At 54.8% G+C, this 15,953-nt stretch overlaps 2 protein-coding genes across 7 annotated transcripts in view; both read right to left on the bottom strand.

Annotated features, from left to right (window-relative positions):
• Nucleotides 1-2,293: 2,293 nt before the first annotated feature.
• LOC308049476 (E3 ubiquitin-protein ligase TRIM11-like) lies at nt 2,294-9,098 on the bottom strand (the record flags this gene model as incomplete). The annotated part of the gene is made up of 7 exons (XM_080359158.1): nt 2,294-2,871; nt 3,101-3,160; nt 4,448-4,563; nt 5,120-5,142; nt 5,328-5,552; nt 5,754-5,849; nt 8,793-9,098. 7 exons carry the CDS (start codon nt 9,096-9,098, stop codon nt 2,294-2,296), a joined length of 1,404 nt encoding a protein of 467 aa, XP_080215284.1.
• Nucleotides 9,099-11,375: 2,277 nt separating this feature from the next.
• The window catches only part of MARCHF2 (membrane associated ring-CH-type finger 2), a 47,541-nt gene continuing 42,963 nt past the window's right edge, over nt 11,376-15,953 (bottom strand). For 3 of the 6 annotated variants that reach the window (XM_080359103.1, XM_080359102.1, XM_080359099.1), the window contains 2 exons: nt 15,116-15,270; nt 11,377-14,397 (listed from right to left, as the gene is read on the bottom strand). In XM_080359103.1, the coding sequence (XP_080215229.1) occupies nt 14,325-14,397; nt 15,116-15,270 (228 nt within the window). In that variant the 3' untranslated portion in view covers nt 11,377-14,324. Of the gene's footprint in view, nt 15,271-15,953 lie in introns of all 6 variants that reach the window. The other 3 variants (XM_080359100.1, XM_080359101.1, XM_080359104.1) reach the window with 2 other exon arrangements.

The following is a 15,953-nucleotide window of genomic DNA, read 5'->3' as shown; positions in this document are numbered from 1 at the left end:
GCCATAGGAACAGCCAGGGAAGGTAAGGAAAAGACTGAGAAGTGTCTGAAACCCATAGTTGATCTCATAGATCATCTCACAGATGAGGCGATTCCCACAGATCTGCCTTTCTCTGGTGTCCCTCCATCAAGGTCTCCTCTTCCTCACATAGACTAGACTAGACTCACCCAGTTGGAAGGATCTACAATGATCATCTAGTCCAGTTGACTGACCACTTCAGGGTGAGCAAAGGTTAAAGTTTGTTCTTAAGGGCATTGTCCAAATACCTCTTAAACACTGACAGCCTTGGGACATCAACCACCTCTCAAGGAAGCCTGTACCAGTGCTTGAGCACCCTCTTGGTGAAGCAATGGTTTCTAATGTCCAGTCTGAACCCTCTCATGTGCAGCTTTGCCCCATTCCCAGGGTCCTGTCCAGGATCCAGGAGCAGAGCTCAGCACCTCCCTCTCCACATCCCCTCCCCAGGAGGCAGCTGAGCCATGAGGTCACCCCTCAGCCTCCTTTGCTCCAACAGGAACAAACGCAGAGCACTCAGCTGCTCCTCACAGGACATGGCTTCCAGCCACAGATCTGCTCCGGAGAACCGACATTTTGAGGAAATGACATTCAAAGGACACGCTAGACCAGGAAAAGGTGAGGGGGTCCTTACCCCCTGGGACCTTGCTTTGTCCTCTCCTGCTAATTCCTGCTCTTGGGAGAAGAAAGGGTGAACATAGGTGAAGGGGAATCTTGTTTGGGTCCAGCCTAGATTTCTTCTTCTCCAGCCATGCTGCTGTTTGGAACCTCTTGGTGCAACTTCAGTTGTCACCTTTATGGTGGCAGCTGGGCATAGGCAACAGCATTGGTCTGTCTGATCTACTCCAGTGGCTGGACAGAGTTGCAGCACTGGGTCAGGAGCAGATCCTCTGTCCTGGCACAAGGCGATGGGCTCACCAACCCCTCTGGCACTGTATGGGGACAGGTGACATCCTGTTGCATCTGGGATCTGCACAGTTGCGGGACCAGCAACCCAGGGGACCATCCAAGGAGACATTCCCCAAAGCAGGAGCAACTTGTGCTCCTGGCAGAGCACAGAGGAGGGGAAAGTCCCACTAGGAATGGACAAGATTCCATCTTCCCCATGAGGGTGGTGAGGCCCTGGCACAGGCTGCCTAGAGAAACTGTGAGTGCCACATCCCTGGGAGTGTTCAAGGTCAGGCTGGATGGGGCTTTGAGCAACCTGGTCTGCTAGAAGCTGTCCCTGCCCATGCCAGGGCTTGGCCTCAATTTTTAAGGTCCCTTCCAACCCAAACTCTTATGTAATTTTAAGAGGTCTCCAAATGGCTGCCCACATCTTGGTGCCAGCACGTCCTCAGCTACTGGTGCCAAAGCCAATGGAGGACGGTGAGACCCCACAACTGCAACACGAAGGCAGCGGGTACATGTCTGGACAGAGATGGAGCCAGTGCATTCAAAGTCCTTATCTGCCAGCAAGGTCGTGTGGGGTGGGATGTATTTTCACATTTGTTTGACCAGCACTTGAACTTCACTTCTTTAGTGGTTATTTATATAATTTTGGTTATTCATATTTTTCGCTTCTAACATGCGATGGCACAAATCCCATCAGTTCTATAAATCAGCAAGTCTCAAGCCACAATTCCTACGGCCTCTTCCTAAACTTCAGCAAATTCCTGGTAGTAGTTCTTTGGTTGGAAAAGATCTAAACCTCTAAATTTTCTCTTCGAAAGTCTTATCAGAACCAGAGAAACAAACTGAATAGTCAAACATTGAAGAATTATTTGGTACACTCATTTGTTAAGAAGCAGTGATTACAATTCCACCCACAAAATTATTTAGAGATGTAAATCCTGGCAAAACCTCCCAAAAAGATGAACATTTACTTGTGTTTTCCTGAGCTAGCACAAGAATCAAATCAGGCCAACCTCAGGGACCAGACATGGAGGCTGCCCAGGCTTCAGGCCTACAGAGCATCACCCCATGGCCAGGTTCCATCCTCCACACCCATCCGCCTGGTTGCTCAAGCGAAAATACCATCACTGGGCACTCCAGTGCTGCTGCTACGCCCCTCAATCCCCCTCATGGCCTCTGTAAATCAAGTATGTCCCCAGAAATGGCCATTCTTCACTCAGAGCCCTCCTCTGGGCCTCTTCCACCATGGTTGGACCAAGGCTGGGGAAGCCCATGGATCTCTGCTCCCAGCAAGGCAATTGCTGCTCTATGCAGGCAGGGGAGAGTTGAACAGCCTCAGAGGCTCATGGCAGAGGGTTTGTAGATGGAGCTGGCAACAGATTTGTCAGCAATGGGAGTCCCCAAGGACTGGCCAGATGGGGATGCAGGAGGCACCTTCTTGGGTCCTAGGACACAGTTTGAGCCTGGACCCCCGACCCACCCAGAACCAGGGCCGGATTTGCTGCCCTGCAAATGTTGCTCGCAGGAAAGTGAAAATCAGAGCCCCGCTGTCCATGTTGACAAACATCACCTGCCCCTCTGCATGGTCCAGACAGACCCGCACCCTGCGGGGGTCTGTGCTGGGGAGGATGGGGGTGGGCGCTGGGGAAGTGAGAGCCTGAAACTTCCCCTTGTACTGCCCCACCGCCCAGATCCCCCCCGCCGGGCTCATGTCAATCGGTCCCTTCCTCTTCACGGACTGCAGGGCCACCCCCAGAGCCCAGCGTGACCCACAGCAAACCTCCACCTCCCAGCACAGCCTCCCCGAGCTGAATTCCCCACAGCCCAGCACACACGGCCAGGGGTCAAAGCGCTCCAGGTTGTCCGGCCGGCTCTGCTGTGTGGTTCCCTGTGTCACACTTCTATGATCTGCTGACAAGATGAGCCAGGGCTGAGCTGTGTCTGGATCCAGAGTCATGATCACTGCAAAAGAGGACAGAGAGGGGGAGAGATCAGCCCTGGGAAGAGTTTTCCCATGCTGGTCCTTGTTTGGGAGGAAAACTTGTAATACTTCTCTTGCAGAAGTTGTCCAGCTCAAAATGGGGAGCAGCTCTGTGACCTGAGCCAAGGCACAAGGATTCACTGTCCCCCAAAACACATGCTGCACCTCCTACAGCCGGGTTAGCTGGACAAGCTCCCCAGCAGAACTCACCGTTTGTGTACAGTCCCTGGGATTCCTCCACTCCCTCCCCTGTGGCAGATGTCAAAGCACCTGAAAGAGAGATGGAGCCCAGAGGTCACCTCTGACATCTGGAGGACATCAACATGAGGAGGTGCTTTGTGGAGACCAGCGCCAGGGAGCTGGTGGGCAGAGATCATAGAAGCATTTTGGTTGGAAGAGACCCCTAGGATCGAGTCCAACCATAACCCTTCCCTCTACTGGACCCTTCCCTGCCCAGCACACACACTCCTTCCCGTGCCGGCCGGCTTCTCCAGATCAAGCAGGAATGAAGAAACCTAAAGCACCAGGAGCGAAAAATAATTTGGGGAAACCAAGTAGAAGATGGACATTGACATACTGCAGCACATCTAGAGGGACATAGAATCACAGGATGGTTTGGGTTGGAAGGACCTTCAAAGCTCCTCTAGTTCAACCCCCTGCCATGACAGGGACATCTTCACCAGCTCAGGGTGCTCAGAGCCCCGTCCAGCCTGGCCTGGGATGTCTCCAGGGATGGTTCATCCACCACCTCTCTGGCCAACCTGGGCCAGGCTCTCACCACCCTCAGGGCAACAATTCCTTCCTCATGTCCAGCCTGAATCTCCCTCCTTTAGCTTAAAACCATCACCCCTTGTCCTGTCATAACAGGCCCTGCTCAAAACTCTGTCCCTACATCTTTCTTCTGGGCCCGTTTTGAGTATAGAAAGGCCACAATCAGGTCTCCCTGGAGCTTCTCTTCTCCAGGGTCACCAAGATGGCTTGAGGAGCTCCAAGATCTTTATCTTCAGAGACATTCAGAATTCAACTGGAGAAAATACAGAACAATCCCACCCAGTTGTACCTGCTTTGAGCAGAAGTCTGGACTAGATGACCTCCAGAGGTCCTTGTCAGCCTAAATTAACTCTGCACGATGCCAGGCTCTGTCTGACAGTAATCTCCATCACTTCATTGGGGATGAGCATGAGCTGAGAATCGTTCCAGCATATTGGGACATCTGGGAGTTGGTTACATCCCTGACCCCCTTCCACCCACAGAGCAGGTCTCGAGCAGACAGAGCTGTGGTAGCAAGTCAGGTGTTGAAACAGGTTCACATGCACAGTGTCAGACTAGTGGGCTCCATAGCCGATGATGTGAATCAACACTAACATTGACTATTCTCTGGAGGAAAAGAAAAGCAAAGGGATCCTCTCCTACTTTATCTGTGACAGCGCTCCAGTGCATCCCCAGGGCAGGTCATGCTACACAAGTATATTCAGCTTTATCTCCCTTCTACAAGACATCGACTGCCCTCTTCTTCCCACCCCCAGGATGCTGCTCTGCAAGATCCCTTCTTCGTACCTTGGGGTTTTCTTGCTGTCTCCTGTAGCGCAGAAACCTTTTCTGAGCAGACCCCTGGCTCTTTCTTCACCCTGTGGCTCGTCCACTCCTTCTGCTGGAGCTTTGCCCTGTCACACCTGGAGTCGTACAAGTCACAGTATTTCAATTCCTCCTTTAACTCAGTCTCCTGTTACAGACAGTTCCTAGAGGACACTTACCAGCTGAAACAATATCATCCAGAAAGGCCATTCTATATACATATATTTTAATCAATAAGAACAGAGACAGCAGGTCTCATTGCCTAGGTCACTAGTCTGTCCTGATGCTTTAATTGCCAATTAAATTTCTGATGCCCCAGGTCACCCCATCCCTTCACACAATCTTGCATCACAACCAAGTACAGAATCCCTGAGTAGCGGACACTGAGCCATGGTCTCTATACTTCAGCATCACCACACATTGGTCATGGAGAGCCCAACCAGGCTTGCAACAAGAAACCTGACAAATGAAACAAGCTCCTCAAATATTTCCCAGAGATAGACTGTCTTGGTAGAGTTACACTGGTTCATCAGCTTCTGAAATATCTGAAACACAAACATCAATGGAGCATCCCTGGTATTTGAAGTCTAGGATCAGGAATCTTTGCAGCCCCAAAGCAGTTGTGGGATGTAAGGAAGAAAAAGCAGCACATACCTGCTCAAACCATCACCAGCATCCTACATGGGAGAAAAAGAGAAGCAGCTCAGTGCTACTTACCCTGCAAATGCATTCCTCACATTCCCTTTATGCAGTGAATGGGCACACCAGCAAGGTGAAATTAATAAGATAATCAAGGTAGCATTAACCCATCAGGTGTTTGTGATTTGCTGGTGCCCCACATGCTGTTTCCAGCAGACCTCACCTGCGGGGACTCGCACCCCAACAGCTGACACTCCTTCTCCTTGATCAGCCCATCCAGATGAATAATCTTCTTGGAGAATTTAGCAGCATTTTCTTTCAATCTTGTTTCAATCTGCTTCTCTAGCTCTCCCAGCCGAGCCAGCAGAAGGCACTCTTGTTGCTCCAGATACTGTCGCAGCTGCTTAAATTCAGGCACAATCTTCTGCTTCTCCACCTTCACTTTTTCCTTTACAAGCAGAAACAAGGGGGTGGGACCACGGAAAGGGACAGGCAGCAATTAAAAGCACCCACAGCTTTCACTTTCTGGTGTGGAGCACAGCTGTGATTCCTGGGGCGCTGGACACAACGATTCAATCTCCCGGTTCCAAAGGCCAAGAATCAACCTTTCCTCACCCACCCCAAACAAACTGCTTCCCAGTGCACCCACCAGAAGGTCCTGGCAGATCCATCGCTCCTCCCTTTCCTGTACCTCCAGCTCTCCTTTGTCTCTCCTGAGGCGCTCCAGCTGCAGCTGGACTTGCTCCTGGAAGCAGAGACACCCTTCAGGAGCCCCCCGTCACCCATCCGTATGCTTCGTGCCCATGAAATAGTCTGTTCCTGTGTTGGACATAAGCAACCTCTGGCACAGAGTCCGTCTCTGAGCCTGCGGGTCCAGGACATTCACAGGGTGATGAGGGAACACACAGGGAAGGAGATTGGAGAAGAACTGAGGAGGGATAAGCAGAATGAGGTGAAAAAGGGACTGGTCATGGATAAAACAGGCTGGTCAGTGTGCTCGTCTGCCCCAGCCCTGCACCTGATCACTGTCCTAACGCCTCATTAAACCCTTTCTGAACTGCTGCTTTTTCATGCTCTCACTGTATCCGTGGCTGTGAGGGCTGCAGGGGGCAGTGCCGGCTGCTGGGGGGCCAGCGCCAGGGACCGGGGTCAGAGCGGGGTACAGGCACCCAGGGCTCCTCGAATCAGTGGGGTCTCAAAGCAGCTCCTGGAGCCAGGGGCTCCTGAATGGCCGCAGGGGTGTGGGGGAGGGTGTGTGTCCCCAAAACCAGCTGCTGGGGGGGCCATTGCGAGCCATGTGGGTGAGGAGCTCAGCACTGGCACATGGAGCAGAACCACGACCGCCTATCTGGATGGAACTTCTCTGGAGTCAGCTACTCCATATCAAAATAATATCAAAGGCTGACTGTGATCACTACGACCACCCCGGGCTGGCAGACAGCAGCACGAGAAGGGACGCTGGAGAGGCCACAGGGGCAGGAAATTATAATGTCATATTTGTAAACTGCACAACACAGTACTGAGGACAGATTCCCATTACCCTTGTAAAAGCTTGATAAATGTTATGTCAAGCCACAAAGCAGGGAAATGGGAAACCATGTACCCCTGAGACCCTGGATGAAGCCAGGTCAATGGAGGAGTTTGCTTTAATCAATGAGGACTGGGTTAGGGAGCAATTAAATAGTCTGGACATCCATAAATCCATGGGTCCAGATGGGATGCACCCGCGGGTGCTGAGGGAGCTGGCTGAGGTCATTGCTGGACCGCTCTCCATCATCTTTGCCAAGTCTTGGGAAACGGGAGAGATGCCTGAGGACTGGAGGAAAGCAAATGTCACTCCAGTCCTCAAAAAGGGCAAGAAGGAGGACCCGGGTAATTATAGACCGGTCAGCCTCACCTCCATCCTGGGAAAGTAATGGAACAGCTTGTCCTTGGTGCCATCTCAAGGCATATCAAGGATAAGAGGGTTATTAGGGGCAGTCAGCATGGCTTTACCAAGGGTAGGTCATGCTTGACCAAGCTCCTAGCCTTTTATGAGAATGTAACAAGGTGGATGGATGATGGCAGAGTGGTGGATGTGGTCTACCTTGACTTCAGGAAAGCCTTTGACACAGTCTCCCACAGCATCCTAGTTGCTAAGTTGAAGAGGTGTGGTCTAGACAATAGAGTAGTGAGGTGGGTTACAAACTGGCTTAAGGAGAGAAGCCAGAGAGTGGTAGTCAATGGTGCGGAGTCTAGTTGGAGGCCAGTATCTAGTGCAGTGCCTCAGGGGTCAGTGCTGGGACCAGTATTATTCAATATATTCATTAACGATTTAGATGAGGGAATAGAGTGACTGTCAGCAAGTTTGCTGATGACACCAAGCTGGGAGCAGTGGTGACACTGGAAGCTGTGCTGCCATCAGAGACCTGGACAGGCTGGAGAGCTGGGCGGGGAATAACCTGATGAAATTTAACAAGGGAAAGTGTAGAGTCTTGAATCTGGGCAGGAACAACCCCAGGTTCCAGTATAGGTTGGGAAATTACATATTAGAGAGCAGTGTAGGGGAAAGGGACCTGGGGGTGCTGGTGGACAACAGGATGACCATGAGCCAGCACTGGGCCCTTGTGGCCAGGAAGCCAATGGTACCTGGGGTGTATTAGAAGCGGGGTGGTTAGTAGATCAAGAGAGGTCCTCCTTCCCCTCTACTCTGCCCTGGGGAGACCACATCTGGAATATTGTGTCCAGTTCTGGGCCCCTCAGTTCCAGCAGGACAGGGAACTGCTGGAGAGGGTCCAGCTTAAAGCAACGAAGATGATTAAGGGAGTGGAGAACCTCCCTTAAGAAGAAAGGCTGAGGGAGCTGGGTCTCTTTAGTTTGGAGAAGAGGAGACTGAGGGGTGACCTTATTAATGTTTATAAATATATAAAGGGTGAGTGCCACGAGGACGGAGCCAGGCTCTTCTCGGTGGCAAACAATGATAGGACAAGGGGTAATGGGATCAAGCTGGAACACAAGAGGTTCCACTTAAATTTGAGAAAAAACTTCTTCTCAGTAAGGGTGATGGACACTGGCCCAGGCTGCCCAGGGGGGTTGTGGAGTCTCCTTCTCTGGAGACATTCAAGACCCACCTGGACATGTTCCTGTGCAACCTCACCTGGGTGTTCCTGCTCCATGGGGGGATTGGACTGGATGATCTTTTGAGGTCCCTTCCAATCCCAAACATACTGTGATACTGTGATACTGTGAAACTGCAGCAACGGGAAGACATTGGTTAAAAAGCAACAATCAAAAGAGCCCGGAGGGTACAGTTATCGCGTTGGCTCCTTGCAGAGCGTGGGTTTTTGCAAACCACAGACTGTAAAGCTTGCAGACAGGTATATAGAATCATGGAATCATTTTGGTTGGAAGAGACCCTCAAGATCATCCAGGCCACCCGTTCCCCCGCCCCAGCACTGCCCCATGTCCTGAGAACCTCATGTCCGTCTGTCCAGCCCTCCAGGGCTGGTGACTCCAGCACTGCCCTGGGCAGCCTGTTCCAATGCCCCACAGCCCTTTGGGGAAGAAATTCTTCCCCAGATCCAACCTCAACCTCCCCTGGCGCAGCTTGAGGCCACAAAACATCGCATTTGCAAAGAAAGGCTGAGCAAGGTGTGAGCAGCCCGGTGGGAAGGCAGCGCGGCAGCCCCGGCCCCCCGTGTCCCGACACAGCCCCGGTACCGCGGGTGTGGGGTGGAGAAGGTGCCCGGAGCCCCGGCAGCCCCACCTGTCCCCGCCCGGGGCGGTGTCGCCGCAGCCGCTCCGCGATGTTGCCGAGGGGGCGGTTGGGCCGGAGCCCGCGGGCCGGGAGCGGCTCCCGGCACTGGGGGCAGGAGGGGGCGGCGGCCCCGGCCCAGCAGAGCCCGATGCAGCCGCGGCAGAAGTTGTGCCCGCAGTCCAGCATCACCGGATCGCAGAACAAATCCAGGCAAATGGAGCAAATCGCCTCCTCCTCCAGCTCCTCGGCGGCCGCCATGGCCGGGCCGGGGGCGGCCGGGATGTTTCGCTTTCGGTATCGGGAACGGAGCGGGCGGGGACGAGCCCCGGGGAGCCTGGGAGCTCCCGCACGGCCGGAGCATGGGAGCACAAACACCCCCCTCCTGCCCCCAGGTACATTAGAGGGGACCTGGTGGTCAGATCTGGTTGACTTGAACCCAGGAGCCCTGGTGTCCTCAGTAGGATATTCCCGGTGTCGATCCAGCCTGGGGATGGAGGGATGGGGAGCAGCCCCAGGAGAAGGACTTGGGGGTGCTGGTGGGTGAGAGATCGGCCGTGAGCCGCCATGTGCCCTTGCAGCCCAGAAGCCAACGGTGCCCTGGGCTGCATCCCCAGCCCCGTGGGCAGCAGGTTTGGGGATCCTGCCCCTCTGCCCCGCTCTGGTGAGACCCCCCTGCAGTGCTGGTCCAGCTCTGGGTCCTCAGCACAGACACACATGGACCTGCTGGAGAGGGGCCAGAGGAGCCCCAGAAATGACCCGAGGCTGGAACAGCTCTGCTGGGGACAGGGGAGAGAGCTGGGGTGTTCAGCTGAGAACAGAAGCTCCGGGGAGACCTTAGTGTGGACTTTCCAGACTTAAAAGGGGATGATAAGAAATGGGGACAGATGTTTGAGCAGGGCCTGTTGTGACAGGACAAGGGGTGATTTAAACTAAAGGAGGGAGATTCAGGCTGGACATGAGGAAGAAATTGGCCCTGAGGGTGGTGAGAGCCTGGCCCAGGTTGGTAACACTGCAGCTGCAGGCTGTGCCCTCTTTCAGAGGTATTATTTTCCTCTCACACCTGTTGTCCTTCTCCATTTAAGACAAGAAACTGAGAAGTACACATGATTCTGAAATATAAAGATTATCTCTTAGTTTGATACTGGCTTGGAATAAGATGGGAAACCTTCTTCTTCTCATTTGCCCTGGGCAAAATAATTGCAATTCCTCATTGCTGTGGTTCCTGGAATCTGAGAGTGAATCTCAGCTGCTGAAAACACGCGTAGCTTAGTTTGTTCTTTTCATGCCATTCTGGCCAGGGGGTCTGCTGCTCCCATCTCTGGAGAAGGGCCGAGGAGGTGTCAGAGCTGTGCGAGGGTCCCCAGGTCCTGCGGGGTCCCCAAACCAGTTCTGAGACACGAGGGGCCCCTTTGGAGCCCAGAGCACCCCCCCCTTGTCATGGGAAACACCCCCCAGGAAACACCGAAACACCCACCTCAGACGGGAGGAGAAATCGCTTTCTGAACGGCAGCTGAGTCACGGGAGAGCGGAGCGAAGCCGGGTGTCTCAACATAGCGGTGCCCGGGGTCCTCCAACTGGAATTTGGTGTTTTGGAAGATGATAAAAGGTTTAATGGGCTCCTTTCTGCTGTGCCCCCTCCCCCCACCCCCACAAATGATTTAAAAAAATCAACTCTTTGACAGCCAAGTTGCATTATTGCAGCTTTTTGGTGAGAAATACGAATTTCATGTAGGATTGCACCGTGAAGACTCACACGAGTTTCCATTCAGGCTCTTGCGGTGTCTCCGCGCTCCGGTGCCACTGCAGGCAGGGAATCTCCAGGAGCGCTGCGGCGCTTGAACAGCGAGGCCGGACCCATGCGGCTCCTCTGCGGGACCCGTTTCGGGGGACACCCTGAGCCAGGGCCCCGTCCCGTACCCAGAGCCCACGTGGACACGTCACAGCTGTGACCAAGCAAAGGGCTGGTGGCCGGCGTGTCCTGGGTGGGTGGCTGGACATGAAGCCCACGGTCCCGTGTCACCACCATGGGGCCTGTCCCGGCAGCACAGGCTGTTGATCAGACCTACGCGATCCTCCCTGTTCCCAGGAAAAGGCTGCAGCCCGTTCAAATGTGTCTCTTTTTCTGGGCTGTTTGACACTGCTCTGGCTGCTGCTGCTTCTCCTCATCCTGGGCACATTGCTGGGTTGCAGCCTGTTTTATTTTAAAGGACTGGGATGAGCCTTCTCCGCAGGAACGTGGTTCTCTCTCTTAAAACTTCTTTCTTACAAGCCCCAAACCCTCTTGATCTGCCAGCTTTTCCGGCTTGTCCAGGAAACATAGGTCTCGCCCAAGGTCTTGACCAAGGCTAAGGCCTTGTCCGGGGCCTTGGAAACAGGCCCAACCATTGTTTTCGCAATGTCTTGAGTGGCACTTTTAATACGCAGCTGAACAACTTCCAACCTCCTCTTTAAACGTGGCGCAGCCTTTCTCACCAGGCTTTGCAATCCGGGTTTAACGGCCACCCCATGGCCAGCGCTGGCACTGCGGGAGGAGCTGGGGCTCCTCGTCCCGCCTTGGAAGAGGGAGCGATGGCTGCCTGGGTCCCTCCTTGGGGTGCCAGACACAGCCCTGGGCAGGGTGAGCCCCACAGCACCCTGCACCCCATCCTGACGCTGCGTGTGGAGCAGCCTCCCCAGCCCAACCATAACCTACATCTGGCACTAACCCATATCCCTAAGAACCTCATCTATACGACTTTTAAACCCGTCTGGGGATGGCGACTCCAGCACCGCCCCGGGCAGCCTGTTCCAGCGCTTCACAACCCCTTCCATGAAGAAATTGTTCCCAAGATCCAGTTCACCGGGGGTCACTCCGTGCAGCCCCACACCACCCAAAAGGGCTCCCAAACGTCACCTCCTCGCTTGGGCCACCCCAGGGAGGTTTCAGTGTGTGGACAACGAAAACCTGCCCAGAAATGACAGAAAGCCCTGGGGTTTGTCCGGCTTTGGCTCAAGTATGAGACGTTCTGGCAGCTCTGCCGGGGAGGCCAGGAAAGCTGCCCCAGCACCCTGGGGACGCAGCACAAGGGACGCACTGTCGGGTCAGCCTGGGCAATCCAGACCCTCCCCGCTCTTCCAGCAACAACACAACAGCCCGAAGTTCGTTTCACTTTTATTTACATAATTGCACAGCCCGTTTCCCCCCATGACACTGGAATGTGGCGGGTCAGACACTGATTTCCCACATCCATGAGCTGAACATCTCCTCAGGAAGGAGGCGAAGACCCAAAGAGTCGCTATTGGGTTTTGCAGGGGTACATGCGACAACTCCAATTTATTGGCAACTACAATCAGGAAGCTGAGAGCGAAGCCGCGGCCGCGCAGCAGCACAGGGCCGGGCCCCAGCCGCCCCAACCAGGGATTTCTGGCTTTCACAGTTGCATATTCGGATCAACGATGGGTTTCTGAACTGAAACACTGGCTCTGTTAAGTCTGTACTAGGGGCATGTGGTGTGGGGGTGCAAATCCTGCGTCACCCGGCAGAACCAGACGCGTCGCAAAACTGAGCTGCTGGGAGGCAGCCAGGGCTGGGAAGGTTCAACTAAAGCCCCAAGTTTTTCTTCGCTGGGAATGTCCTGGTGACACGGGGTTTGCTGGAGGAAAGGGACCCAGGACAAGGCACAGAGCAGGGGGGCAGCGCCTGGGGAGCTCCCTGCACCATGGGAAGGAGGATCCTGCTGCTGTGCAGGGACCACAAAGAGGTCTCTGCGCTACAAACCTTCAGGAGCAGCGGGGGCTGCGCCACCCCTGTGCGACGGAAAGAGGGAAGGTGCCCATGGGAACGTGGCAGAAGGGGAGAGCCGGGCAGGGAGGCCCATAGAGAGAGGGGAGCAGAGACGCACAGCCTGGCCGTGGCAGGAAACATTCACCCTGTCATTAAACGAGACCCTCGTGCTCAGAACAGAGCAGCTCGGGGCTGCCCAGAGCCGGGCAGGGAGAGGCCGGGATATCACTGAGCTGCACAAGAAGCCACGACAGAGCAGGCGCGGCCGCGGCTCCAGGCTGGGGCGAAGGATACTGGGAGAGACGGCACTGCTGCTCGTGCCAACACCGACCCCATCGCCAGGGAACAGTGGACACGAAAGGAAAACCATCCTGCTCTGCAGCTGGAGAGAAGGCAGAACAGCACGTGGTGCTTTGAATTCAAGCAATGACAGGTCTCAGTCTAGCAGGGCATCGCACTGATGCAAAGGAGCAGAGGGACAGAGTGTGACCACCACTGCAAGGACACGGGCACCCTGGAGCCCGTCCCCTCTGCAGGGCGGGGGGAAGAGCCGAGCTGGGGCCGAGCAGCCGTGCACATGGAGCATCACATACACCTGGAGCACCGCGCACACCTGGAGCACCATGCACATGGAGATCGCACACACCTGGAGCACCGCGCACAACTGGAGCACTGCGCACACAGAGCACCGCGCACACCTGGAGCACCGCGCACACCTGGAACACTGTGCACACCTGGAGCACCGCGCACACCTGGAGCACCGCGCACACAGAGCACCGCGCACACCTGGAGCACTGTGCACACCTGGAACACTGCGCACACCTGGAGCACTGTGCACACCTGGAGCACCGCGCACACAGAGCACCATGCATACCTGGAGCACCACGCACATGGAGCACCGTGCACATGGAGCACCACGCATAACTGGAGCACCACGCATACGTGGAGCACTGCGCATACCTGGAACACCGCGCACACCTGGAGCACCGCGCATACCTGGAGCACTGCGCACACAGAGCACCGCGCACACAGAGCACTGCACATACCTGGAGAACCGCACACACCTGGAGCACCACGCACATGAAGCACTGCGTATACCTGGAGCACTGCACACACCTGGAGCACCGCGCACACACCGCGCATACCTGGAGCACCGCGCACGGCAGCGCCAGCGCCGCGTCCTCACCGCCCACACACCAGCATCATCTGGTGGGTCGGGAGGCAGCGGGGAACGAGGACTGAAGCCAAACTCAGAGAGAGACACTCCACTACGTGCTAAAGACTCTTGGCAGAGTGGGCAGCCCAAAATAGGGGTGCGTTAGCTGGGAACACAGGTGGATGAAGGAGGAGGAGGAACACTGGCCCCGCAGGAGAGGGACCCAGAGCCTGTTCTCTGGTAACCAGCGAACTTGGGGTGTTTTGCTAGAGGACACATAAGAGGCAGCGCTTGTGAGGATGAACCACACCACAGCAGCTCTGGCTGCCGCTGAGGAATGTGCAAATAAAGCCCGTGGAGACAGCGCAGAGCACCTGCGGAACACAGCCCGTCCCGTCCGGCACGTTCATCGAGACCACGAGAGGCCCAGCCTCACGATGGGGAAAGGACGCGAGCAAACAGACTCCGGCTCTCACCTTTTGGGGTCAGGAAAGCTCCTTTCTGCATCTTTCAAAAGCAAAAGGCAATGGTGGGGTTAGGTAGCTGGAGCCATCACCTCCCACCCTCAGATCCTCCATCTACCTGTGCCAGACACACCAAGAGCTGAGTGCAGCCGAGCCCTGGGGATGAGCCAGGATCTGCAAGGAAAGCGTTCTGTGAGATCATGTCTGCACAGGAAAAGATCTTCTCAGTTTGAAACTGATTTGGAAATTCTCAAAATTACAGTACTTTACAATACAAAATGTCTCCATTCAGTATTATGTCATTTTACTCCTTCTGGGATTATAATAATTATTAAAAACACACAACTTTCTAGAAAGGACAGAAACACCACGAAAGAGACCAAAGAGTAACGGGAAAGGCTGCTGCAGTATTATCAAAACCAATTTAGTGCAAAGGAGAAGGAACGGTCAATGAAAAGTGTTCTTTATATGCTCATTTGGAGAAAAGGCATAGATTTAACCTCTGAATGAGATCAGGCTGCCGGCTTCTATACTGAAGCTTAGAACATCAACACAAAAGGACTGGAACACAATATGCATGGCCATTAAAAAATAATATTATATAGATATATATATATATATATATAGAGGGAGATATTTTCCACGTATGGTACTTAGTTATAGGAAAGCGTCTCTGCAGACTGGCACATTCTGCCATCGGGCTCCTTCGGGCCGTTCCGCACGGCAGACGTTGATTATCTGTCTGTTGGCCGCAGTATAAAGTACGTGCTGACCGCAAGGTCCCACGGGTGGGATGATGCTCCCGGTGCCTCCGCGGCCCCTGCGCGGGGACCCTGACCCCTCTGCTCCCGCCAGCCCCCGGAGCTGCCCCCCGGAGCTGCCCCCGGCTCACACGGTGGTTTCATCCGCCGTCTTCTTCATCAGCTTGGCGGAGAGCAGGGAGTGGGGCGCAGGGTGAGGGTTCCGCGAGGCGGGGATCATCAAGCGGACTTTTTGGTTGGTCCTTCGCCACTCCGAGTACAGCTGGCAGTGGTAGCGGAACGAAACCTGGTGGGAGATAACACATGGGTCTGGTTACCGGACCCCAGCAGTGGCGCCAGCGCCATCCTCCGAACCCACCAGCACCCCAAGGGAGGCAGCACCGACCCCGAACCAGCCCGGGGCACTCCACACCCCAAGCCTTTGATGAGGAATCTATTAATTCCTGGTAAAGCTGGGCTGAGTGCGGCACAGGGGCTTGTAGCCTCATCTGGGTGTTCCTGCTCCATGGGGGGATTGCACTGGATGAGCTTTCCAGGGCCCTTCAACCCCTGACATTCTGGGATTCTGGGCAGCACCAGGACAGAGTTTCCCAGCTGGGTTGGGTACCAGGCTGGTAAGATGTGTTGAGGAGGAACCACAACTCGGCCCTTCATCGAGCACCTTGTCTGGGCCACATGAGGGGATCTCAGCAGGACCTGGACCCAATCAGCCTCCTCCCACCTCCCAGATCCTGGTGGATCTTCACCCTTTGCAAGAGCCTCCTCTGCTTGGGCTGCGACAACCAGCTTCCATTATAAATTGGAGAACGAGCTACTAGAGAGCAGCGTAGGGAAAGGGAGCTGGGGGTCCTGGGGACAGCAGGGTGACCATGAGCCAGCACTGGGCCCTTGTGGCCAGGAAGCCAATGGTACCTGGGGTGGGTTAGAAGGGGGTGGTCAGTAGGTCAGAGAGGTTCTCCTGCCCCTCTG

This window comes from Nesoenas mayeri, assembly GCF_963082525.1.
Source record: "Nesoenas mayeri genome assembly, chromosome: 25".
NCBI classification, from domain to species: domain Eukaryota; kingdom Metazoa; phylum Chordata; class Aves; order Columbiformes; family Columbidae; genus Nesoenas; species Nesoenas mayeri.
Note: the sequence above shows the minus strand (reverse complement) of the source record. Positions and strands in the feature narration are given on the sequence as shown.